At 41.4% G+C, this 21,565-nt stretch overlaps 1 protein-coding gene across 3 annotated transcripts in view; it reads left to right on the top strand.

Moving 5' to 3' along the window:
- Nucleotides 1-2,410: 2,410 nt before the first annotated feature.
- The window catches only part of DPP10 (dipeptidyl peptidase like 10), a 427,741-nt gene continuing 408,586 nt past the window's right edge, over nt 2,411-21,565 (top strand). For all 3 annotated transcript variants that reach the window (XR_006284806.1, XM_043525123.1, XM_037912763.2), the window contains exon 1: nt 2,411-5,331. Coding sequence is in view for 2 of the 3 variants with exons in the window: in XM_043525123.1 (XP_043381058.1) it covers nt 5,257-5,331 (75 nt within the window). In the remaining variant the exon portion in view is untranslated. The remainder of the gene's footprint in view (nt 5,332-21,565) is intronic.

The raw sequence follows: 21,565 nt of genomic DNA, 5'->3' as shown, positions 1-21,565 counted from the left end.
TTTCTTGCTGAAGGTTATGAAAAGTGTAATTGCCTGCCGTGACAAGTTACCACGCAGCTCTTTCTAAGCAAGCACATTTATTCTTAAGGTGAAAGCATTACTGAAAAAACAACATAAATACTGCACACTAACATGACTGTTACTCCTATGTCATTCATTTTAGGATTGTCTCTAGTCTAAAATGTGTGTCCCATCACTGAGGTGTAAGTTGATAGTCACCTGAACCAACCTGTGGACCTCATTGCCAGAGGGGATGTTGTGAAGGCAAAAAGTATAACTGGGTTCAAAGAAGAATTAAATAAGTTTATGGAGGATACCATAGGGTTACATCTTTAACCATCAATGGCTGTTAGCCAAGATGGTTAGAGATGCAGTCCCCATGCTCTGGGTGTCCCTAAACCGCTGATTGTCAGAGGCTGGATCTCGATGATGGGATGGATCACTTGATGATTGCCCTGGTCTGCTCATGCTGCCTGATGCATCTTGCACTGTTCACTGTTGGAAGACAAAATACTGGTTTAGATGGACCAGCGTTTCTCAAACTGGGGTCCACAGGCCCCACTGAGAAACTTCTCCCCCTCCCTCCCAACATGCCACAGAACAGGCTTCCTACCTGCCCTGGCCCTGTGCTGCTCCCAGAAATGGCCAGCATATCCCTGCAGAGATTCCTTGTCCCCCCACCCCCGGAGTCGCTGCCAGAGGGATGTGCCAGTCGCTTTCAGGAGCTGCCTGAGGTAAGCACCACCGGGCCGGAGCCCTCACTCCCTCCCACACCCCAACCTCCTGCCCCAGCCCAGAGCTTGCACCCAAACTCCTTCCCAGAGCCTGCACCCAACACCCCCTCTGGCACCCCAACCCCCTGCCTCAGCCTGGTGAAAGTGAGTGAGGATGTGGGGAAGGGATGGAGTGAGCGGGGTGTGTGGCCTCAGGGAAGGAGCAGGGCAGCAACATGGCCTCGGGAAAGGGGCAGGGCAAGGCTGAGTGGGGGGATTTGGAGGTCCCTGAAAAATTTTAAATCAAAAGGGGGGTCCTCAGGTTGCTAAAGTTTGAGAACTGCTGAGATAGACCATTGTTCTGACCCAGTATGGCTATTCTTACCTTTGGTCCTGATCAGTCAAATTATTATTATTTATTTATTTGCATCACTATAGTGTCTAGGTGCTTTGGATGTGGACTTCTGAATTTTGATTCAGGAAAAAAACAGTCACATAGAACTGAAAAGTGTCAATTTGTTTTGTATCCTCAAAACATCAGCAGCATGACTGATGAACCAACATTTGTAAAGGTATTTTTAAAGTAATGATAAAGGGTATAATCCATTGATATAATTGGGAGTCTTTCAACTGATGTCTAGGATCTTTAGATCAGGCCTAAACTGCATAGGGCCTCATCCTGCAACCTTTATAAAAAAAAAAAATCCTGATTTAAGCAAGTAGTTCTATTGATTGAGGGTGTTCCCGAGAAGGCAACATGCATGCCCTTTTACAAAACTGACACTGCGAATCTTACACTACCTGAATGATAAAACCAAGCAAGTCAGAATACATGTGATTGGGCTTTGATTAGTACAGCTGCATCCAGCAAGCTGCAATTAAAACTAAATATATTTGTGACTGCCACCATCCTTTGCCTCATTGATTAATAGTGGAACTCCAGCAACACGGATGACATTCAAAACAACAAGATTAAAGGAACCAAAACATGGTTTTAAAACACAAAACATGCACAATTAAAACTGTAAAATGAAAAACTTATTAATAAAGGGATTCAAGAATTGTTGAAGTAACGCTCACTAGAAATGTACTTTAAGGGGTAAGATTATGTAGATGTGTTTTTTAAGAGGAAGGTCCCATTGTGCTATGTCCTGTATGGACAAATAATCTCTGCCTTGGTGAGTTTAAAGGTTAGAGGTAGGATCAGGGGAAGGGATGCAGTATGAAGGCAAAGTAATAAGGGTGATGTTTGACAGATCAATGTCATGTTGATTCATTTTATTTTTCTTTGTCTGTGGTGCATGTGTGATGAGTTTCCCCCTAGCCTGCCACCTAGAACTGGGGTACCACTGAGCTCCCAGACCCAACAGCTTGGCCTCCCTTTTACACTGTTTTACTGTGACAAGCTGCAAAGTCCTCTCTAGCCCGCACTTCCACCAGTATTCATATAGGTAGGGACACACCCAGCTGCAGTTACATACAGGCAGGCTCTCTGACCAACCCCTGCAAGGGAAGGCTACAGCTAAGGCAACTATCAGCTCTTCAGGCACGTACCCCCTCTGGAATATGATAACCTCTTGCCCTACACAGGGAACTGTACAGCATAAGCTCATAAAATTCACCCCCTCCCTCAATGGGGAGAGGAATGTGTAACAGCCTTTTGCCCCGAGTTATGAATTCCACACTGGTTTAGATAGAGCAAAAACAAGTTTATTCTCTAACTACAAAATATAGATTTTAAGTGATAGTAAACAGATCAAAGCATCTTACCTTGCAAATAAACAAACTAAACATAATATACTGAACAGATTGGATATGAATAGCAGTTTCTCACTCGAAGAGATGATGCAAGCGGGCTGCAGATTCTTAAGGGGCAAGCTGCACTTGCTTACAGCTTGGAATGCCCAGATATTCCATTCACGGGCTAAAAATCCCTTTAGTCTGGATCCCACACTTCCCCCAGTTCAGTCTTTGTTCCTCGAGTGTTTCCAGGAGTCTTCTTGAGTGGGAACGAAGAACACAAGATGATGTCCTTCCCAGCCTTGTATAGTTTTGTTTCAAAAGCTTAGTTCCTAGTTCCCAGACCTGTCTGTGGAAAATTGACATCCCAAGAAGGAGTCTAGTGCCACATGGTCTCATCACGTGTCCTTGTAGAGTCATAGCAGACATCGCTCACAGGCTGTTTGGAGCATACACAGGAAGGCTCCCTAGGTGGGAGATAAGCTTCTCCCAAGGCCTATTGTTTTTCAAATGGCCCATTCCCCACCCACTGTCTGGAATGAAAGCATCTTGTCTAGTGGACATTTCCCAAGGTGTAATTACATTTGAAATGCAGACAATCAATATTAATAACTTCAGATACAATTATACATGAATACAAATAAGATAATCATATTCAGCAAATCATAACCTTTTCAATGATATCTCACATTACTTATCTTGCATAAAGTACATCATAACTATGTCATAATTATATCATACCAATATCACCATGAAGAATATGGGTTGTAGTGTCACAGCATGCATACAAAAAGTGAGGGTGAGGTGGAATGGTGGAGGGGAAAACTTAATAGGAGAATGGGGGTAGGGAAGTTATGGTAATATAGAGCAGTGAGGAAGGAAGGGAGAGAGCAAGGGATGGAGAAGAGAATGAGTTGTTCAGAGATGGGGTGGAAGAGGGAGAGAAGCTGTTGGAATGAACAGAGAGGAAATAAATGTCCAGATTGAAAACCATGGTACGTAGTGGCTGATAATCTCACAGTATTCACAGCATATGCTGCTGTCCCCTTGCTGGATCTCTTGGTGTGAGGGATGGGGAGTGCTGACTAGGTCTTATCCCCATTCCTGATGCTACTGCCTCGGGCCCTGTGGGGAATGGTGAAGTCTTTGGGTTCCTAGGTGCTGGCTCTGCCCTGGACCTCTGTTTCTCTCACGTGTGGTTTGTAGCAGATGCTGCTAAGGGCCTCATCCACCAGTGTGGGTTCCCCCTGATAATTCTGGTAGTGCAACATTGTGAGGCCAAACCTATGGATGGATGGATTAAAGTAGAATTGAGCAAAATACTGCTGAAACCAGGGATAACCAGACAGCTTGGGCCTCATTTTCAGAGGTGTTAAATGCCTGAACCTACCATTGATGTTAGCTAGAGGTGTGGGTGTTGCGTACTTCTATCCAACATTGGACAGCCCAAAAACTTGGACCCCCACAAAGCAGTGGCTTGTGAATAGGCTGGCCTAGACCCATGTAAGTCACTGTGCAGAATCAAGGCTTTTCACCCTAGTTATGTATATTTCCCAGGTGCTGATCCTCAACCCTTCTAGCACCTGATTCTTTCCCTGATAGCTGAAAGAGGGCCAAGCCTCTGGTAGCATAGTTTACACCTGTAAATCCTGTAGAAGGATTAGGGACTAACCCGCCCCCAAACACCTGTGAAGGTGCCCCGCAGCCAAGTAAGCAATATACAGGCTGTGTAGATAGTCTCCGATATGACTGTATGAGGGATACAACAAAAAACCTGAGAATTTGATCAATATCCCGAGCTCCAGCCGTGCTTTTCGAGCTGGAAATGGCTGAGGCTGGGACTGCAAACCTCTGGCTGCTTTTTTAACTTTGTGTGTGTGTGTGTGTGTGTGTGTGGCGGGGGGAGGGGGTACAGCTTGTCAGATCCTGTTAAAGCCAGAGCCACAGCGCCCTCCTCCCCCCCCCCCCCAAAAAAAAATCCATCCCATCCTAAACAGCCCAGAAGCAGCTGCTCTTCGCTGCCCAAAGAGAGGATTTACCACAGCTTTGTGGGGCCGGGCTTCCAGGAAGGCGGGTGAAGGCATTTGCAGCGCGGAGCTGGCGGGCTGGTCCTGTGGTGGGCGGCAGGAGCAGCCCGAGACCCGCCCACCCCGCTCCGGCTGGTGGCTCGCAGTGGTCTGCTCCCGCCGAGGAGGGAAGCGGCGGGTGACAGCGGCGCCTTGTTGCTCTGCCGGTCCATTGCTCCAGCTGTGCAGCCGGCGGCGCTCGGCGGCGGGACGCTGCCGCTGCCGCGAGGGGAGAGGCGCTAAGCCAGGGAGCCCCCGGCTCCGGCTCCTCCGCACCTGCCTGGCCAAGGAGGGTTCTTCGGCGAGCCGCCGCCGCCGCTGCTGGAGGGGGCGCGCACACTGCAGTAATGCGAGACCATCCCCTCCTGGCGGGGAAGGGGAAGCCGGCCGAGTCCCAGCCCAGCCAGGTGTTCCGCTTCGGTCTGCGGCTGGCGGCCCAGAGCGCTCAGTGACCCGCCAGCGGGAGTCTCCTCTGCCCCTGGGCGCGCTTCAGACCGCCTGGCTTCAGCCGGAGGGGGGGTTGCGGTAGCTGGAGAGGGGGAGAGAGAAGCGGCTGCTCCTTGGTGCTCCTCTTCCTCCTCCCCCCCCCCCAGCCCCGGTCATTTTCTGCTGCCGCCGCTTTGCCAGCTCGAGGAGGGCAGGGAAGCTTGTGTCATGCAATCGGTGCCCAGTGAAAGGTCTCCGAGGCTGAAGTACCCGTGAGAGGAAGTGCAGCGAAATCAAGCCCGCTCTGTGCAATGACAGCCATGAAGGAGCAGCAGGCACCGCCGAACCCGGGCAGCCGGGGGAGCCAGCCTCAGCAGCAAGACCAGGTAAGAGTTTGCAGGAACTGTGCCTTGGGTGGGGGGGGAGGTTACTCCTTCCTCGTCTCCCAGAGAGGCTTGAAGATTAACGTACGTTTCATGTGTGTGCCTCCCCCCGTCTCCATCGCTGACTCCGGACGAAGTTGTAGCAAACGGTGGGTAAAAGTAACAGTCTGCGTGGCCAGGAAAACGAGGTGTCGAGAGGGCAAGGGGCTGCCGCCTTGCTCTGGAGGGGACGGGGACAGGTTGGCTGCTTCAGCCGCCGCAAGAAAGAAACAGACCCAGACCCTGGGGGCGGGGGGCACAGCAGCCTGAGTGGAGTACTTTGTTCCCCGGCAGGCGAAGACTTGGGGGGTGGGGAGTGGTGGGGGAGAAGGTCCTTGGACGCATCGTTAGCAGACGAAACTAAGCATTCGAATGACCTTTCCAAGCGTGTGAACGGAGCAGTGAGAGGGACCAGAAGCCTTTTACTTGGGAGGGGGAGGCTAGAGCTGGAGGAAGATTCAGGGGCTGTGGGAGGTTGTTAATATATATTTTTAAGGAGTCCAGATTTGAAAGGGTCTCCCAGGGTGTCTTGGCTGCGGGGCTGTGTCTGTTTCAGGTGGGCGCTGGAGAATTCACAATGCAAGTCAGGGCTCCACACTTCGATCACTGCGCTCCGGTATCATTCTAGGCGGTTTGGGTGTCATTTCCAGAGTCTCCCGCCGGAAAATCGTGCAGGACTTTGTGCTCTTGCTTCCCCAAGTTGCATCAAGTGACATACATACACGAAGTGATCAGTCTCTACAGATGTCATGTTTACATCAATTAGTGGCTCTAAGTGGAGGCTGTCAGCTATTAGGTCATTGGATAATTATGGCACTCCGGAGAGGAGCAGGCTGATACTACCAGAGATGGTGCTGTATGCTCAGGATACGCTGCGAAACAGTGTAATTCTTTCCATGTCAGTCACTTTAGCTGCCAAGCGCTGGAAGTGGGGCTGAAAGGAGTGTAATAAGCTTAAACATCCGGTATTGGGGTGCGGGAAACAGTGTAGGTTCTTTTCCTGCTCTCCAGCTAGAAAGCAGAAAGAGCGATCCCTAGATCCGTGGGGAAGGCTAGGGTCTTTAATGCTGTGAGAATTCCACACCTCTGTTTTGCCGAGTGCTTCCCACATCCCTGTCTGTTCATCCCCTTGGCAAATGTGTGAGCACTTTGGTTTGATGTAGAAGGTGAGAAAGGTTCTTTACTAGCCTGACAAGCGTTACAGCAGCATTTCATCCAGCCTTTTCGAAGTCCTGCCGCTAAAAGCCTCTGCACTGAGTTTATGTTAATAAATGGGGCTATTTGGAACGTTCTGTGTCTCTTAGTACCATTTTGCAAGCAATTTCAGTGTACAAAGGCTTGCCCAACCAGGGCATGTGTGTTAGCAGAACTAATCTTTCAGCATCACAGAACCTTACGTTTCATTAACAGGCTGCTATTTCTCACTGGTGCTCTTGGATGATGGTACCAGGACGGTAGAAAAAACGGGTCGTGTGAACACTCCCTTATGAAATCTCTGATCACTAACCTGTGACCCCAGATGGTTACTTCTGGTGCTGCAGAGTTTGAAAAGGTGGGAGGGGGAGAGGAGAGCAGAGAACAGACTATAAATGCTGAAAATAGTGCACCTAACCTCATCAGTGTGTAGCTGAGTCGGGCGGATCAGAGATTTTGTATTGCCTGCAAAACACCTGAAATTTTGCAAACTCATAAAGATTCTTTGTGAGGTTGCATTTTCCTTTCTGCTCTCAAGACTGACACGTCCCAATTTGTGCATTTTGAAACTGGCATTTTTCAAAATGTAACCAAGATAAAAATTATAAATCACATTTGTTTCATTATCAGACTAATTGATAGGATTTACGGATATATCAAAGAAGCAATTTATTGGATGAAAAAGCACATTTTGATATTGAAAAGCCCCATGTTATAGGTTTATGTGTTAATTTAAGTCTAAGGATCCTATCCTGAATATATTTTCCTATGTTTAAGTATGTCAGTAATCCTACTTACTTTAGTGGGGCTACTCGTGTGAGCAAATTTAAACAAGTGTGTCAGTATTTGGAGGATTGGGTTTATGTGTATGCATTCTGACATTTTTTTCCTGTGATATCGAACAAAGTATTCCATTTCGTCTGGTTTTGAGGAGGCTTTCAATATTCTGAATAAATTGAATGCATCTGTTATAATAGTTTGAGACAGAATGACTGGGTTATTGCTGTCAGCGCTTCCTATTATCTGTACAGAATGATTAAAGTTTACAGTAAGTCAGCTGGTGCAGGCATTTGTTGCTACTGTATGATCAATCTCAGGCATTCGTAGGGCTCTTTAATGTCAATAAAATATTCTGTTTGCTTTCTTTTAGAAGACAGTGCTCTTAGCCAACATCAAAGATGGTTGGATCTAACCACTCACTATAGCTTTATTTTAAATTCACACACAATTGAATTACCAAAATCGCCTTTTGTTGTTGAAAAGCTAGTGATCTTTTTTAAATATCAAAGCAGTTTGTTATATATCAAACCCTATTACTTCCTACTGCCCTGTTACCTCGCACTGAAGAACAGTATTCTATTCTCTATTAGTTTTAAATAGTTGAAAAGCTTAGGAATATACTTATCATTATTTCACTGCTCTACAGTTTTCAAGCTCTCTTTCAACTAATTTGTAAGTTAATGGAGATAAGTGTGATTCTCCCTACTGTATGCAAACATTAAATATAGAAGAGAACAAAGTTTTGCTAGGCTCAGACCAAATCATGTTGTGAAATTCCTGGTTTCCAAGCATTTTTTGCACAGTGCTTAATATTTAGATCACACATAATGGTGTTTCAGAGTTGAATTTTATGTACAGAAGAAGATTATTCTCTTCATTTTAAATGGTAATTGACTACTGAGAAGGTTTTAGGGGTCCAGTCCTGTAGTAGAGCCCATGCAGCATTCAATTGAAGCCAGTGGGGATCCATATGGATTCAAAGATCTGCCCAAATGCATCTATCTAGATACTTCATATGGTCTCTGTAAGCATCATTTCTGAGCGTGCCACAATCGTTAACATATTTTTCCTCACAAGACTCCTGCAAGGTAGGGAAGAAGGTCTATCCCCATTTTACAGATGGGGAACTGAGGTCCAGAGAGACTAAGTCCAGGTTTGCACTAGAAACTGCTGTTGGTGTAGTAATGTTGGATTTTTTTGTCACACTTCTATACTAACAAAAGCCTTCGTGTAGATACAGCTTGTATCAGCAAAAGCTGCTTTTGAAGGTATAGTTTATTTTTCTTGTTGAACCAGTATAAACCATACTGGCAAAAGTCCTCCTTTGATGGTATAAGCTGTGTCTATATTAGGAAAGTTTGCTGACATAGCTATGCAGGGAAACAGGAACTTAGGACTGGAAGGGAAATCCTGGGTCATTGAGTCCATACCCTGGCTATTGCAGGCAAAACTGTCATATAAACTCATTCATAAATTTATCAAGCTCTTTCTTAAAACTAGTTAGGTTGTTTGCCCTATGATGCCCGTTGGAAAACTGTGCCAGAATCTCACCCTTCTGATGGCTAGGAAGCTGCTTCTAATTTACATCCTACATTTATTCATGGCCAGTTTATACCTGTTTGTTCTTTTACCAACACTGTCCTTTAGCTGAGAGAGCTCTTCTCCCACCCCTGATGTGTTTATAGAGAGCAATGAAATCTTTCCCTCTCCTCCCTTCCCCCCAGCCTTACCCTTCACTTTGCAAGGCTAAACAAGCCAAGCTATTTTAATCTCTTTTCATAAGATAGGACCTTCATTGCCTGCACTTTTTGTAGTGTCAACCTGGCCCAAGTGACGTGCCCAATGCCACAGAGAAAATCTGTGGTGAAGCAAGGAATTTCTTATGGGTCTTCTCCTGCAAACACCTGTCATAAATATAAAGGGAAGGGTAAACCCCTTTAAAAATCCCTCCTGGCCAGAGGAAATCTCCTCTCACCTGTAAAGGGTTAAGAAGCTAAAGGTAACCTCGCTGGCACCTGACCAAAATGACCAATGAGGAGACAAGATACTTTCAAAAGCTGGGAGGAGGGAGAGAAACAAAGGGTCTGTGTGTCTGTCTATATTCTGTCTTTGCCGGGGATAGACCAGGAATGGAGTCTTAGAACTTTTAGTAAGTAATCTAGCTAGGTATGTGTTAGATTATGATTTCTTTAAATGGCTGAGAAAAGAACTGTGCTGAATAGAATAACTATTTCTGTCTGTGTATCTTTTTTGTAACTTAAGGTTTTGCCTAGAGGGGTTCTCTATGTTTTGAATCTAATTACCCTGTAAGGTATCTACCATCCTGATTTTACAGGGGGGATTTCTTTATCTCTATTTACTTCTATTTTTATTAAAAGTCTTCTTGTAAGAAAACTGAATGCTTTTTTCATTGTTCTCAGATCCAAGGGTTTGGGTCTGTGGTCACCTATGCAAATTGGGGAGGCTTTTTATCCAACATTTCCCAGGAAAGGGGGGGTGCAAGTGTTGGGAGGATTGTTCATTGTTCTTAAGATCCAAGGGTCTGGGTCTGTGGTCACCTAGGCAAATTGGTGAGGCTTTTTACCAAACCTTGTCCAGGAAGTGGGGTGCAAGGTTTTGGGAAGTATTTTGGGGGGAAAGACGTGTCCAAATAACTCTTCCCCAGTAACCAGTATTAGTTTGTTGGTGGTAGCAGCCAATCCAAGGACAAAGGGTGGAATATTTTGTACCTTGGTGAAGTTTTGACCTAAGATGGTAAAGATAAGCTTAGGAGGTTTTTTCATGCAGGTCCCCACATCTGTACCCTAGAGTTCAGAGTGGGGGAGGAACCTTGACAACACCTAAGCACAGATATACCTTTACTCATGTGAGTAGTCAGATTGAAGTCAATGGGTTTGCTGCAGTAAGTGTTTTCAGGATTGGGACCTGAGTTATCACTGTAATTTACAACTGGCTGTTACAGAGAATTTCCTGGTTAAACAAAGGTGTTATTTTACTGAGTGAAACATTAATGGTCACTTAGAAAGAAATTTGGTATAACTTCTTACCGAGCACTTTCCTCAAGAAGGTAGTTGTAAACCAACATTCCCATGGACAAAACATCTAATGACTGTACATCCCTCCCAATCTCTTCGCTTCAGTGTCCCCTCTCCCTTCATTTTTATTTCCACTACCTTGTTCCCTCCTAATTAAACTCATTCTGCTTGAGTCGTTCCTTTGTCTCCCACACTGTTGGTACGTCTACACTGCAGTTGGGTGTGTAGTTATAGCATTTGTAGACGTACCCAAGCTACCTTATTCTGTCTAGCTTCTGTACTGGTAGCTGTGAAGTTGTGGCAGCATAGCCTTCAGCACGACCTAGCTACCCCAGTTATTACCCTGTTGTACAGTCCCTAGTAAAGCTGTACTGCTTCAGCTCTACTCCTATTGGTACATGAGCTAGCTACATTCAAGCTGGCTCACGGATGTCTACGCATGCAGCAGTCACACTCATTGATTGCATTATAGGCACACTGTGTGTCTTGTCGATTTTTAAATTGTAGGCTTTTCAGGGCAGAGACCGCCTACTACTTTGGGTTTGTACAAGGCCTAGCACAATGGAACCCCATTTATAGTTGGTCCTTAGGCGAGATTGTAATAAACAATGTTTTTAGAGAGAACTTTGATATATTAGTCACATTCATTCCAAACCCTTTGTTAAATTATTGCTGCTGTTTATTTCTAAAATTACATTTTTATGTTATTATACTTTATCTGCAGAGGAAAATACCTTTTAAATTACTCTTATTTCCACTGAACTCTGTTTCCTGAAAGCTTGCTTCAGAAATTATTTTAGCTTCCTGAGTTCTACCTGTGTAATACAGCAAATGACATTTGTCAATCTGTAGTTTTTAACAGCTGCCTGCGGTCTTAGACAATAGCTCTTAGTGATCATAAAAAAAAAAGCACTGTTTAATAGTCAATAACCACAAAAAATTTGGTACCTGTATAACATGCCAGTTCATGCATATTGCTTTCTTTGCGGATGAAAAACTAAGATAATTCCTATCGGTATTAACATTGTGAGGCGTCAGTCTGTTTACCTAAAAAAAAAAAAAAAAAAAAGATGATCCACACCACCTGGTGCTGCTTGCTGTTCTTTGTCTGTATGAGCAAAGAGATCTTTGAAAATTTTAATCATTCTCCCTTGAGTCACTATTATTCTCTCACACTTAAGTACTGGTTTTTTAAAATTCAGTTTTAAAATACAGCAAAGTAAAATTTTCTCTAGTAGTTCTGAACTGCAGTCCATTACTGCAACTCTAAGTTAATATATTATTAAAATAGATATGTGAAAGTGAAAGTTAATTGTGTGCTATTCTGCTATTATAAGGAAGTTATTGGTTGAGCACAAGAGCTAACTATAACTCTATAATATATAGACAGGCAGAGCCTGCTTTTGCTCCTATGGAAGTCAATGGCAGTATGAGTATTGCCTTTATTGTAAAGTGCAGTGAATTAAAGAGCAAGAAATTTAAACGCTGCTTTCTCAGGGCTAAAATCTGAAAATTTAAGATGTAGTAAAGCCCCTATTGAGTTCAAATAAATTTGACCTCCAAGGGAGTTTTATCTCTGTATGCATCAAGGTTTAGTTTTCAGTGAATAAAAGGTGAAATAGTCTAATGTCTTTCACGTGTTCCTTCATCATGTTTTAGTGGTTTCCCCAAACTAGGCCCTGATACTGCAAAGAGAAGTAAATTGGTGGACACCTATGCCTGTTCAATGGGATTCAACGTGGACAGAGGAATCCCCCCACATGGATCTCTTTGCAGGATCAGGGCCTTGGGGGACATATATTTTGTGTTTTGGTGGATGGTCCTGTTAGATTATTTTTCATATTTCTAAATTTTTAAAAAAATTTTATGTTGTCTTTCAGAAACTTACAAGACTTTGTGAATTTTTACATTACGTGGTACATGCACACATAGGAGACAGTGGATGAGCACTGACCTACTTTTAATGTGACAATATTGATCTATTGTAGGTATTCCTACATAAGTACTGGTCTTGAACAAGATCCTGTCTGTTCAGTCAAAATTGTCTTTTCCTGCTTGGATACACAGAAAAACTTGAACTCTTACATTACACACTAACCACAGTTTCAGCAAACTTGAAAACTTGTAAGATTTAGTGCTTTGTGTAAAAGGTATTCAGCTCCAGGTAATGATTGTCTCAGAAATTCTTTCCATATGCTGTGTGTGTTTGTGTTTTGAGTGTGCTTAGGATTGAAATAAGAAATGCTCTTACAGTACAAAATCAAAAGTGACTTCACATTTCTCCAAGTTTCTGTAGCTAGCTGTGTTTTTGACTTGTAATACTATTGTGATATATCAAATGTATTGATTTTTGTGGGTCAATACAAAGTCAGGTACATCTGGGTTCTAAGGTGGAAAAATGAGGAAAAGTGGAAAAAATAAAGTTCTTTTATTATCCCCAGAATTTTATGGCAACAGTTAAGATTTAGATTCAGATTCAATTTCTTACACCAGATGTGAGTGAGCCATGCCATTTCCATGCTGAAGACAGAGAGGAAATATTACAAACCTAGATTATGTGGTCAAGTATATGAACGGCAACCCAAGAAGTTTATTTGAATTTGCATTAATAATCCTGCTACAAGGTTAGAACTATATTTTTCAAGCTCTACATGTAGGAATTGAGAATTAGGGGAATGCATAGAGCAAGTGAATATTGAAATAGTTTACTCTGCCTTGAATTACCTCCCTCCTGACAGGTGTCCACGCACCCTTCATTCACAAGACTGGTTTCATACAAGAGGAGAAGTCAGGGTGTGGGCTGGAGAAAAATAAGCACATTTTCCTTTCCAGGTCCATATCCTGATCACCTTCCCCAGACGACTACTCTTCATGATTTCAGTGGGACCACTTGCATGAACAGGACAAGCAGGATTGGGCCCTAACTAGCATGACCTGTGTAGGAGCAGGACTATATATGTTGTAAACAGGCCGTTTGTGTCTAGAACTTCAGACATCCTGGGTGCATGCAGAATTCATACCATGGGTATTTAAAATGTGTTGTTGTTTTTTTTTTTTTAAATCAGGAGTTCTGAAGCAAACTTTTAAGTGAGTAACTATATAGGGCTTAGTCCTATGGATCTTTCTAAGGTGAACCTCCCATTGACTCGTTGACCTATTGACAATAGGAAAACAAATCAGACTGAAATTCACATACCTATTGCAGAGGGTCCAATACTTGAGCACTTAAGACCAAATTGTCACCCCAGGAACCATGCTGAGTAACTGCACTGCGGAACTCAAAAAGGGCGAGGGGGAAAGGAAGCTGCCTTCTTATGTTACAGAGCAAGACTATAGCTATTAGGCTGGAGGGGCTTTCACTCGCATTTTATAGTCCCTCCAGGCCTGCACAAGAACCCCTTTATCTTTTGTTTTGTTTTCAAAATAACCTACAGGTAATTCCTATCGAGTGGAACAGTACTATATTTTCTGTTTGTGGGGCCCTCTGCCTCTATAGAGGTGGGACTAGGATTTGCCTCTTCACACAGAACTTTAATGGGACTTCTGTGGTGTAGAAGTCTTTGCATGGTTTTTATACGCTGGAACAATTTTTCATTTACAAAGTGTCCAAGTTAGCCCCAGGAACTAGAAAATATCTGTTATACCATATATGTTCAAATACAATTTCTTTGCCTCTTTTTGGTAGCTTCCCATTTTAAGGTACTGCAGAGGGCAAGCTACTTTGATAATTAATAAGGAGAAGGAAGTGTTTAAGCAAACTAAATTGCTGTTGAATAGTATTCTTTCACTGTATGAAAGTCCTTTTATTAGCTTTGTTTGTTACATTTTAAGGCATTTAAAGGCTTTCATTGATGTTATGAGGAGAAATAATAATTATTCATATAAATTTTCATACTGGTAAAATGTGTGAATTCAATCCCTGAATCAGTATCTGGGCCTGATCACTGAAGTCAATGGAAGTCTTTCCATTGATTTCCCTAGGTTTTGCACTAGGCCCCATCTGCTGTAAGTCCGTTTGGGTTTACAGTACTGTATTTAGTATGTCCTAGTTTATACCGCTCATAATTAACCCTTCTTTCATATTGCACTGACAGAGTTAGACAGGAAGGTGAGTAGCTGCCTTCAAGTCCATTGCCAGAGATGCCTTTAAGTCTTCTGCCAGGAGGTAGTTATAATTTGATGAAAAACTCTTTCTCACTCTTAGAAGACCTGTGTCATTTCTCAGTCCATTCAGTAACCATAAAACCTGTGCTGTTTCAAACTCTGCACCTTTTCACTTTAATCATGTAGTTCTTTTATGCTCTACTAAGCTGTATCGAATAATGTTCATGAATATATGATAGTAAAAAGAATAATGCTGATGGTGACTGATGATGATAAATTACAGTATTTATCCATTAGGAAGGACATTGGATGACCTACAGAATCGACGGCTGAAGCTAGAAAACCTTTCCTAATTGTTCTTAACACTGTTAGGAACTTGAACATAACTTATTGTATAGAGATTCTGTACACAATGAGTGATTCAAAACCAAGATAAAAGCCCTCTGACACATTGAGACTGTTGTATAAGATGATCAATTAGTAAGTATACAATTGCCTATTGATTTAAAAAAAATAGAAATTACTTTAATAGAGCTGGTGGAACATGCTGTTTCATTGATGTGGACATGTTTTGTGGAGATATATCTGATTTTTTTGCGGCATGGCAGGGATGGAAGGGAAGAGAGAGCAAAGATGACAGACTTGTTCTGTAGCTTAGTAGATAGGGCACTAGACTAGGATGAGGCAACCCTAGGTTCAAATCACTGCTGTAGCTGAGTGAGAATAGGCTGGGATGAAAAAAACTGCTCCGAATCAGGCAGAGAAGCAGGGACTTGAACCTCCTGGGCCTCCTACATCCCAGGCCAGACATGCTGAAAAGCTTAATCTTTGAGCCAAAATGGACATTTTGACACACTTCCGTTTTTTTGCATTTAAGATATTTTGGTATCGTTCCCATGCAGAACAAAACCAAACTTCAAAACCTCAAACGTTGCAGTGACATGGAACTGTCATCCTCTAGCCATCTCTACCCTTTAAAGATTTAGTAGAGTGTCTAGGGTAATATTTGCAATTCCCATTCATTTGAAAAGGCAAAGTGTTCTGTAGACTCCCTGAAAAGGAGCTAGGTAAAGGTTAAGACAGATTCTTCTGCAATATGGGTGTGATTTCCAAATACTAGAGGGGAAAATGTTAAGCTTCTTTTATTGTATAAGTTAAATACTGAATGAATACAGAGAACTAAACCAAGCAAACACTACTAATGGGACTGATCATAAATTCTGGGTCTGATCCTGCATTTGTATATTTTCTCCTCATCCCTGGACTATACAGTGAATGCTGAGTCCCTCTGTCCCCCACTTTCTGTCTTGAGCACCCCATTGATTGACCAGGCTAATGAACTGACATACATGGGGAAAGAGGCTTTCGGAGTCTCTGGATTTTGGCTTAAGTAAAATGTTATCTAAGGTGAGCTAAAATCTTACTAGAGTGAGCTTCTTGAATTTTGAGCTTCTCTCTTTCTCTGTACAGTAGGGTGTGGGGGGAAAATAATCTTGAGGACATAGGAGCTGAATCCCATGTCCACAACTAATTCTGCTGGAGGGCAGGGTAGGCCAAATGACGACTGTAAATACATCCAAAAGACCACAAAAATCCCGGATGGCTTTAATAATAAAAGTATTGTCCAAGTAGGTATCTTTTTCTGGATAGGAATTAGCTTACAAGATTGCCTGCTCTTTCTTGGAAGAAATGTACATATCCCACAGTGTAAAAAGCAACAACATAAAAATCCTGGTGGAATGTTTGTACTAAAGGCCTTATTGCTCCAAGGCATAGATGATTGTATAGGGTAATTAGATGCTGTCAAGCATAAATATAAATTTAAATCTAGTCAAGGTAATAGACTCTTACAAAGTCAAAGATTCTGAAATAAGGGGGTGGCTATACAAGGAAATTAGTTGTAAAATAAGCTTTTTATTTTTTTTATCCAAACTGTATTGCAGGGTTTTGGTGCATTGTTAGGCAGATGCCGTGTTCTGCTCCTGATGTGACTGTATTTCATAGTGGTTGAAGTTCTTGTATAGAAGCCCACTGTTAATACTCTTAGTCCCAATGAAAGCAGTGGGACTAATTAGATGACTAATTGGTACTAGTACAAGCTCATATTTACACTACAATGTTTTTTGTAGTTTGTCAATTTGTTAAAAGTTTTTTGGGGTCCCACAGGATGGAAGGCAATTTTATAAATGCAAATTGTAATCAGACTTTTAGTGAAAGTGATTTGTCCCATGTATTATTGTTCTGGAGATTCTGTGAGTTTATTTGTAAAAATTCAGTATGTGGCAAATTTGAAAGTGTGGGATCAAACTGTGAACATCATGGAAACATTTTGCATAACTAAGTGCTCTGGATTCTGAGCGGGGACTTCACGATCTGACGCTATACTAGTTTATTTAAAATCAACAGTAATTGGTTTCAGAATGAAGTTCTAGTTCTATTTTTATTTTTCATATATTAATAAAAACAAAACAGAAAGAATCCTCTGCATGTAATTCTGAAACATAATACAGCAACTTTAAACCTAACTTTAAATCTAGGCATGTTTATAACTAGGGTAGTTCCATTGAAGTTTTTTTTTTCCCCCCATTGCCCCACACTTTGGACAAATATAGACATTTAATTTGACTACCTTTTTCTCTAAAACAGTTTTCCAAGTTTGTTGTGTCAAGTAAACATCTGCCAGTGCATTTCATGGAACACAATCGACTCAGATTTGGTTCCAAATTATGCATGTGAGTAACATTGCAGAGAGAAGGGAGGACCCATTCAGCTTGATAGGACCACCAATGGACTTCAGCTTGCAAGAGCAGGGCGTTAGATTTTTATAAAACAAAATCACAATACGTAAGACCAATAGGAAAGTTTCCATTGTTCTTATTCTAATAGGAACAGTTATTTTAAACACTCTCCCTTAGGGTGTTTGGAATCCAATTACTGCAGAATTATGAACCAGAAAGTGAATCTAATTTAATTGTCTTTTTTTGTCCATCCTGAGAAAAAAATTACAAAGTAAGGCTCTGATTCCACCCATGAGCTCCATACAAGGAGATCCCTGTACCTCTGCAAATCTCAATGCAGAATTGGGACCTAATAAACAATATAATAGTAAAATGTAGATTGGAAGTGTGTTTAATTATGTCAGTTTTAAAGTTAATTGTTGAGATGTATTTGTTTAAAATATGATTCTTATTGACAGTGTCCCTTTAAGTTCTTGGGCTAGCTGTTTAAAAATAATATTGGCTTAATTATAATTATTTTTTGTAATTCGTTAAAATAATGAATGCATTATTTTGTAGTGTCCCACAGAAAGCTCATCAAAGACACGGTTATACCTCCAAAAACTTAAAACTGAATGCAATGAAAATGTCATGTTTTTTGTTTTTTACTTTTGAAACTTACATATCAAAATATCTACCGCTAATAATAATGGGGTGGGGAGAAAGGAAAAGAAGAAATTGCTTTACAAAATTAAATACTCTTGTTCTGGAACATAAAATTATAAATTGTCAACTAATCTTGAAAATTACATGGTTTGGAAAATATTTTGATGGGAGAGAGAGATGCAAAATTCTGTAAATTGTGGCTTAAACACGGAGTAGCGGCATAAAACAACAAGATTCCTAGATCAGCCAGGAAATTGGAATAAAATGTTAAATGGAACAAGAGAATTGAGCTCTGGTCCTGTAAAAATGTATTCATGCGCATAATTCTAATCATGTGAATTGTCCCATTAAACTCAGTGGAGCTACTCCTGGGCTTAAATTTAAATATTTGCATATGTATTTGTAGGCCTGTGATTCAGTCATTTTCCTAATGCTCCGTTTCTTTTAAAACAAAAGTTAGGTGTCTCTGTCTGTAGTTATTTCACTCCACATGGGGGAAAAGGTGAGTAGAACTGGAAGAAATTTTTTGGACAAAACATTTTTCTCTAAAAAATGCTATTTCGTGTTGACCCAAACATTTAGCAAATTTGTGTGTAATTCAACAAATTTTTTTAGCCAAAAACAAACGAAACAAACAAACAAAAGATATGAAACATCAATGTTTACTCTCAAAAATATCAAAACAAAATGTTTCAATTTTTTGATTTGGAGTGAATTTTAGTTTCAGATTTTTGTTTAAAAACAAAACCAAAATGAAACATTTCATGTTGGGTCAAACAATATTTTTGAAATGAAATGAAACTTTGGTTTGTTGAACAATTTTCACTTTGTCTTGACCCAAAACAAATGCTTTTATTATTATTGTTATTAATATTTTATTACTGATTCAGCCAATGATCTTAAAAATGAGACACTCTCATATCTCTTTTGGGGAGTAATAAAGGAATATATTTCCTGATTTGCAGCGCCGTCTACAGGCTTCAGCTAGGATTCACTTTATCCAGAATCCTGCCAAGTAAGGCCCTGATCCTACAATCTGCTGTCTGTGTGGATTCCTTGACCTGTGCAGAACCTCAGTGAAGCCATTTGGGATTTCCATGGGTGCAAGGTTCTGCTTGAATGGATCAGGTGGTAGAATCAGGGCCTGCCTGTATTTGGTAAAGGAATGATGTTGCCTGTTTGGGTTGAATTGATGAGATTTTCCCCCCTCTTCTTTACAGTATACTCACCAATTCCCACAGCACTGTTATGTTTGCAAAATTGTCATTCTCAGATGACATATTATCATGAAATATGCATGTCACAGCTCTTACCAGAAATTCCACCTCTGTAAAGCAGATAACTTCAAATGGAGCTAACTTCTATTTTATGCAAAATATAGCGATTTCAGGATTCTTCTTGTTCCCTGGAAGTGAGTTATAATTACCAGATTATATCTTACATTTTCCAAGGGGGAAAAAAGTTAAGATAATTTGTCAATCTTCTCCCAATAAGAAATTTTTATTGCAGAAAAAGTTTAGATGTCAGGAAAAGAAAATAGTCACAGGCAGTTACTCTACTTCATTTCTTGTAGAGTCTGCTTTTAGGTGTATATTGAAAGGGAAATATTCCTGTTTTGTCCCCTGTCACAGGAGATGGGAAAGAAGACTACTTTACATCTTAAGCAGAGCTGCAGACATCAAGACCTTAATGATCTGCCTGCATTATGGGAAAGCTGGCGAGAGTAGGTGGAAAAAAAGAGCACAGGGTATAGGCTGTAATGGGTATTTAGGCCCTGATCCTGGAAACTGATTCAGGTGGATGGATCCCCATATCCGTGCGTTGTTATAGGAACCTGAACTTGTTTTTCTCCTGACTTTGGTACATTTACATTTGTAAACTTAAACCGACAGTAATGTAATGTTCTGCCTTTAATAACTTTAAATATCGGTATCTTGCCACATGAGTTTGGAAGGAGAGTTCCTTGCCTCTAGCTCTTCTCCTATATAGCATGATGTAAAGTTGCTTATTCAGGAAAACCAAAAGTTGAACAACTTCAGCGGATGTAATTTACTACACCTTTTGAGCAACATTGACTTGTGTGCCAACACATGGTACATCTTTTATTTATTTACCTTCCTGTTCAATAAAAAATGTGTTTGCCATGGTAACCTTGTATCTCATGGCACATATGCTGAGATAAAGAACACCTCCTGAAAGAAACAAGCACAGAGTAATATATCATGTCAACATGGGAATATTTTTCAGTGTATAAAGAAAGAAAAATATTCTTCATGCTAAAATGTCAATTTCATTGACGTTTTTCATTTCATTTTTTTATTTTTAGATCTAAAAATAATAAATAGAGAATTATTTTTTTCTTCAATGTTTTCTTTCAGTGAGACTGCTTTTATTAAAGGAATTTTCTATATCTAGGAAACCTGTCAAATATATTTGCCATAAATCTTATATAATTTCTGAATGGGTGTCCTTCCCTTTGTGAAATATCAGATATACCACTGGCATGTCAACCTTTGCTATTAATTGAACTCATATTTGCCAGCCTGGTTAGACTTTCTCCAACATTTGACTCTTATGAAGTGGTGCCCTATTATTGGATTTTCCTATCTCTTCCTTCTAAATGGTCACTGCCAAGATAAAAAATGACAACGTTAAGCAAAGAACTGTCCTTAAGCAAAGGATGTTAAGCAAAGTGTCTGCCACTACTAACACCTTATAAAATACTAAAACAGAAAGAAGTTGAACAGCCCCCTTTGCTCTTCATTATTTGTGCTGTTTCTTTACATTATGCAATATTTTTTGGTCTTACATGGGCAATGAAAATCAGTGACGGGCCTGATGATTCACACAGTTAATCATGTGCTTTACTTAAAGCGAGTGAAGAATCCAATTGAAGTCAACGGGACTAGCTAAATACTTAATTTTTGTTGTTGTTGTTGTCTTGTCTAGGGACCGAATGGCTAGGCAGCAGTTCTGCGGAAAAGGACCTAGGGGTTACAGTGGACGAGAAGCTGGATATGAGTCAGCAGTGTGTCCTTGTTGCCAAGAAGGCCAATGGCATTTTGGGGTGCATAAGTAGGGGCATAGCGAGCAGATCGAGGGACGTGATCGTTCCCCTCTATTCGACATTGGTGAGGCCTCATCTGGAGTACTGTGTCCAGTTTTGGGCCCCACACTACAAGAAGGATGTGGATAAATTGGAGAGAGTCCAGCGAAGGGCAACAAAAATGATTAGGGGTCTGGAACACATGACTTATGAGGAGAGGCTGAGGGAACTGGGATTGTTTAGTCTGCAGAAGAGAAGAATGAGGGGGGATTTGATAGCTGCTTTCAACTACCTGAGAGGTGGTTCCAGAGAGGATGGTTCTAGACTATTCTCAGTGGTAGAGGAGGACAGGACAAGGAGTAATGGTCTCAAGTTGCAGTGGGGGAGGTTTAGGTTGGATATTAGGAAAAACTTTTTCACTAGGAGGGTGGTGAAACACTGGAATGCGTTACCTAGGGAGGTGGTGGAATCTCCTTCCTTAGAAGTTTTTAAGGTCAGGCTTGACAAAGCCCTGGCTGGGATGATTTGATTGGGGATAGGTCCTGCTTTGAGCAGGGGGTTGGACTAGATGACCTCCTGAGGTCCCTTCCAACCCTGATATTCTATGAATCTTAGCCTTAAAGGAGGACTGTGTCAAATCTACTTTTATAACGTCA

This window comes from Chelonia mydas, chromosome 11, assembly GCF_015237465.2.
Source record: "Chelonia mydas isolate rCheMyd1 chromosome 11, rCheMyd1.pri.v2, whole genome shotgun sequence".
In the NCBI taxonomy this organism is placed as follows: Eukaryota; Metazoa; Chordata; order Testudines; family Cheloniidae; genus Chelonia; species Chelonia mydas.
This window is presented reverse-complemented; position numbering and strand designations above follow the sequence as displayed.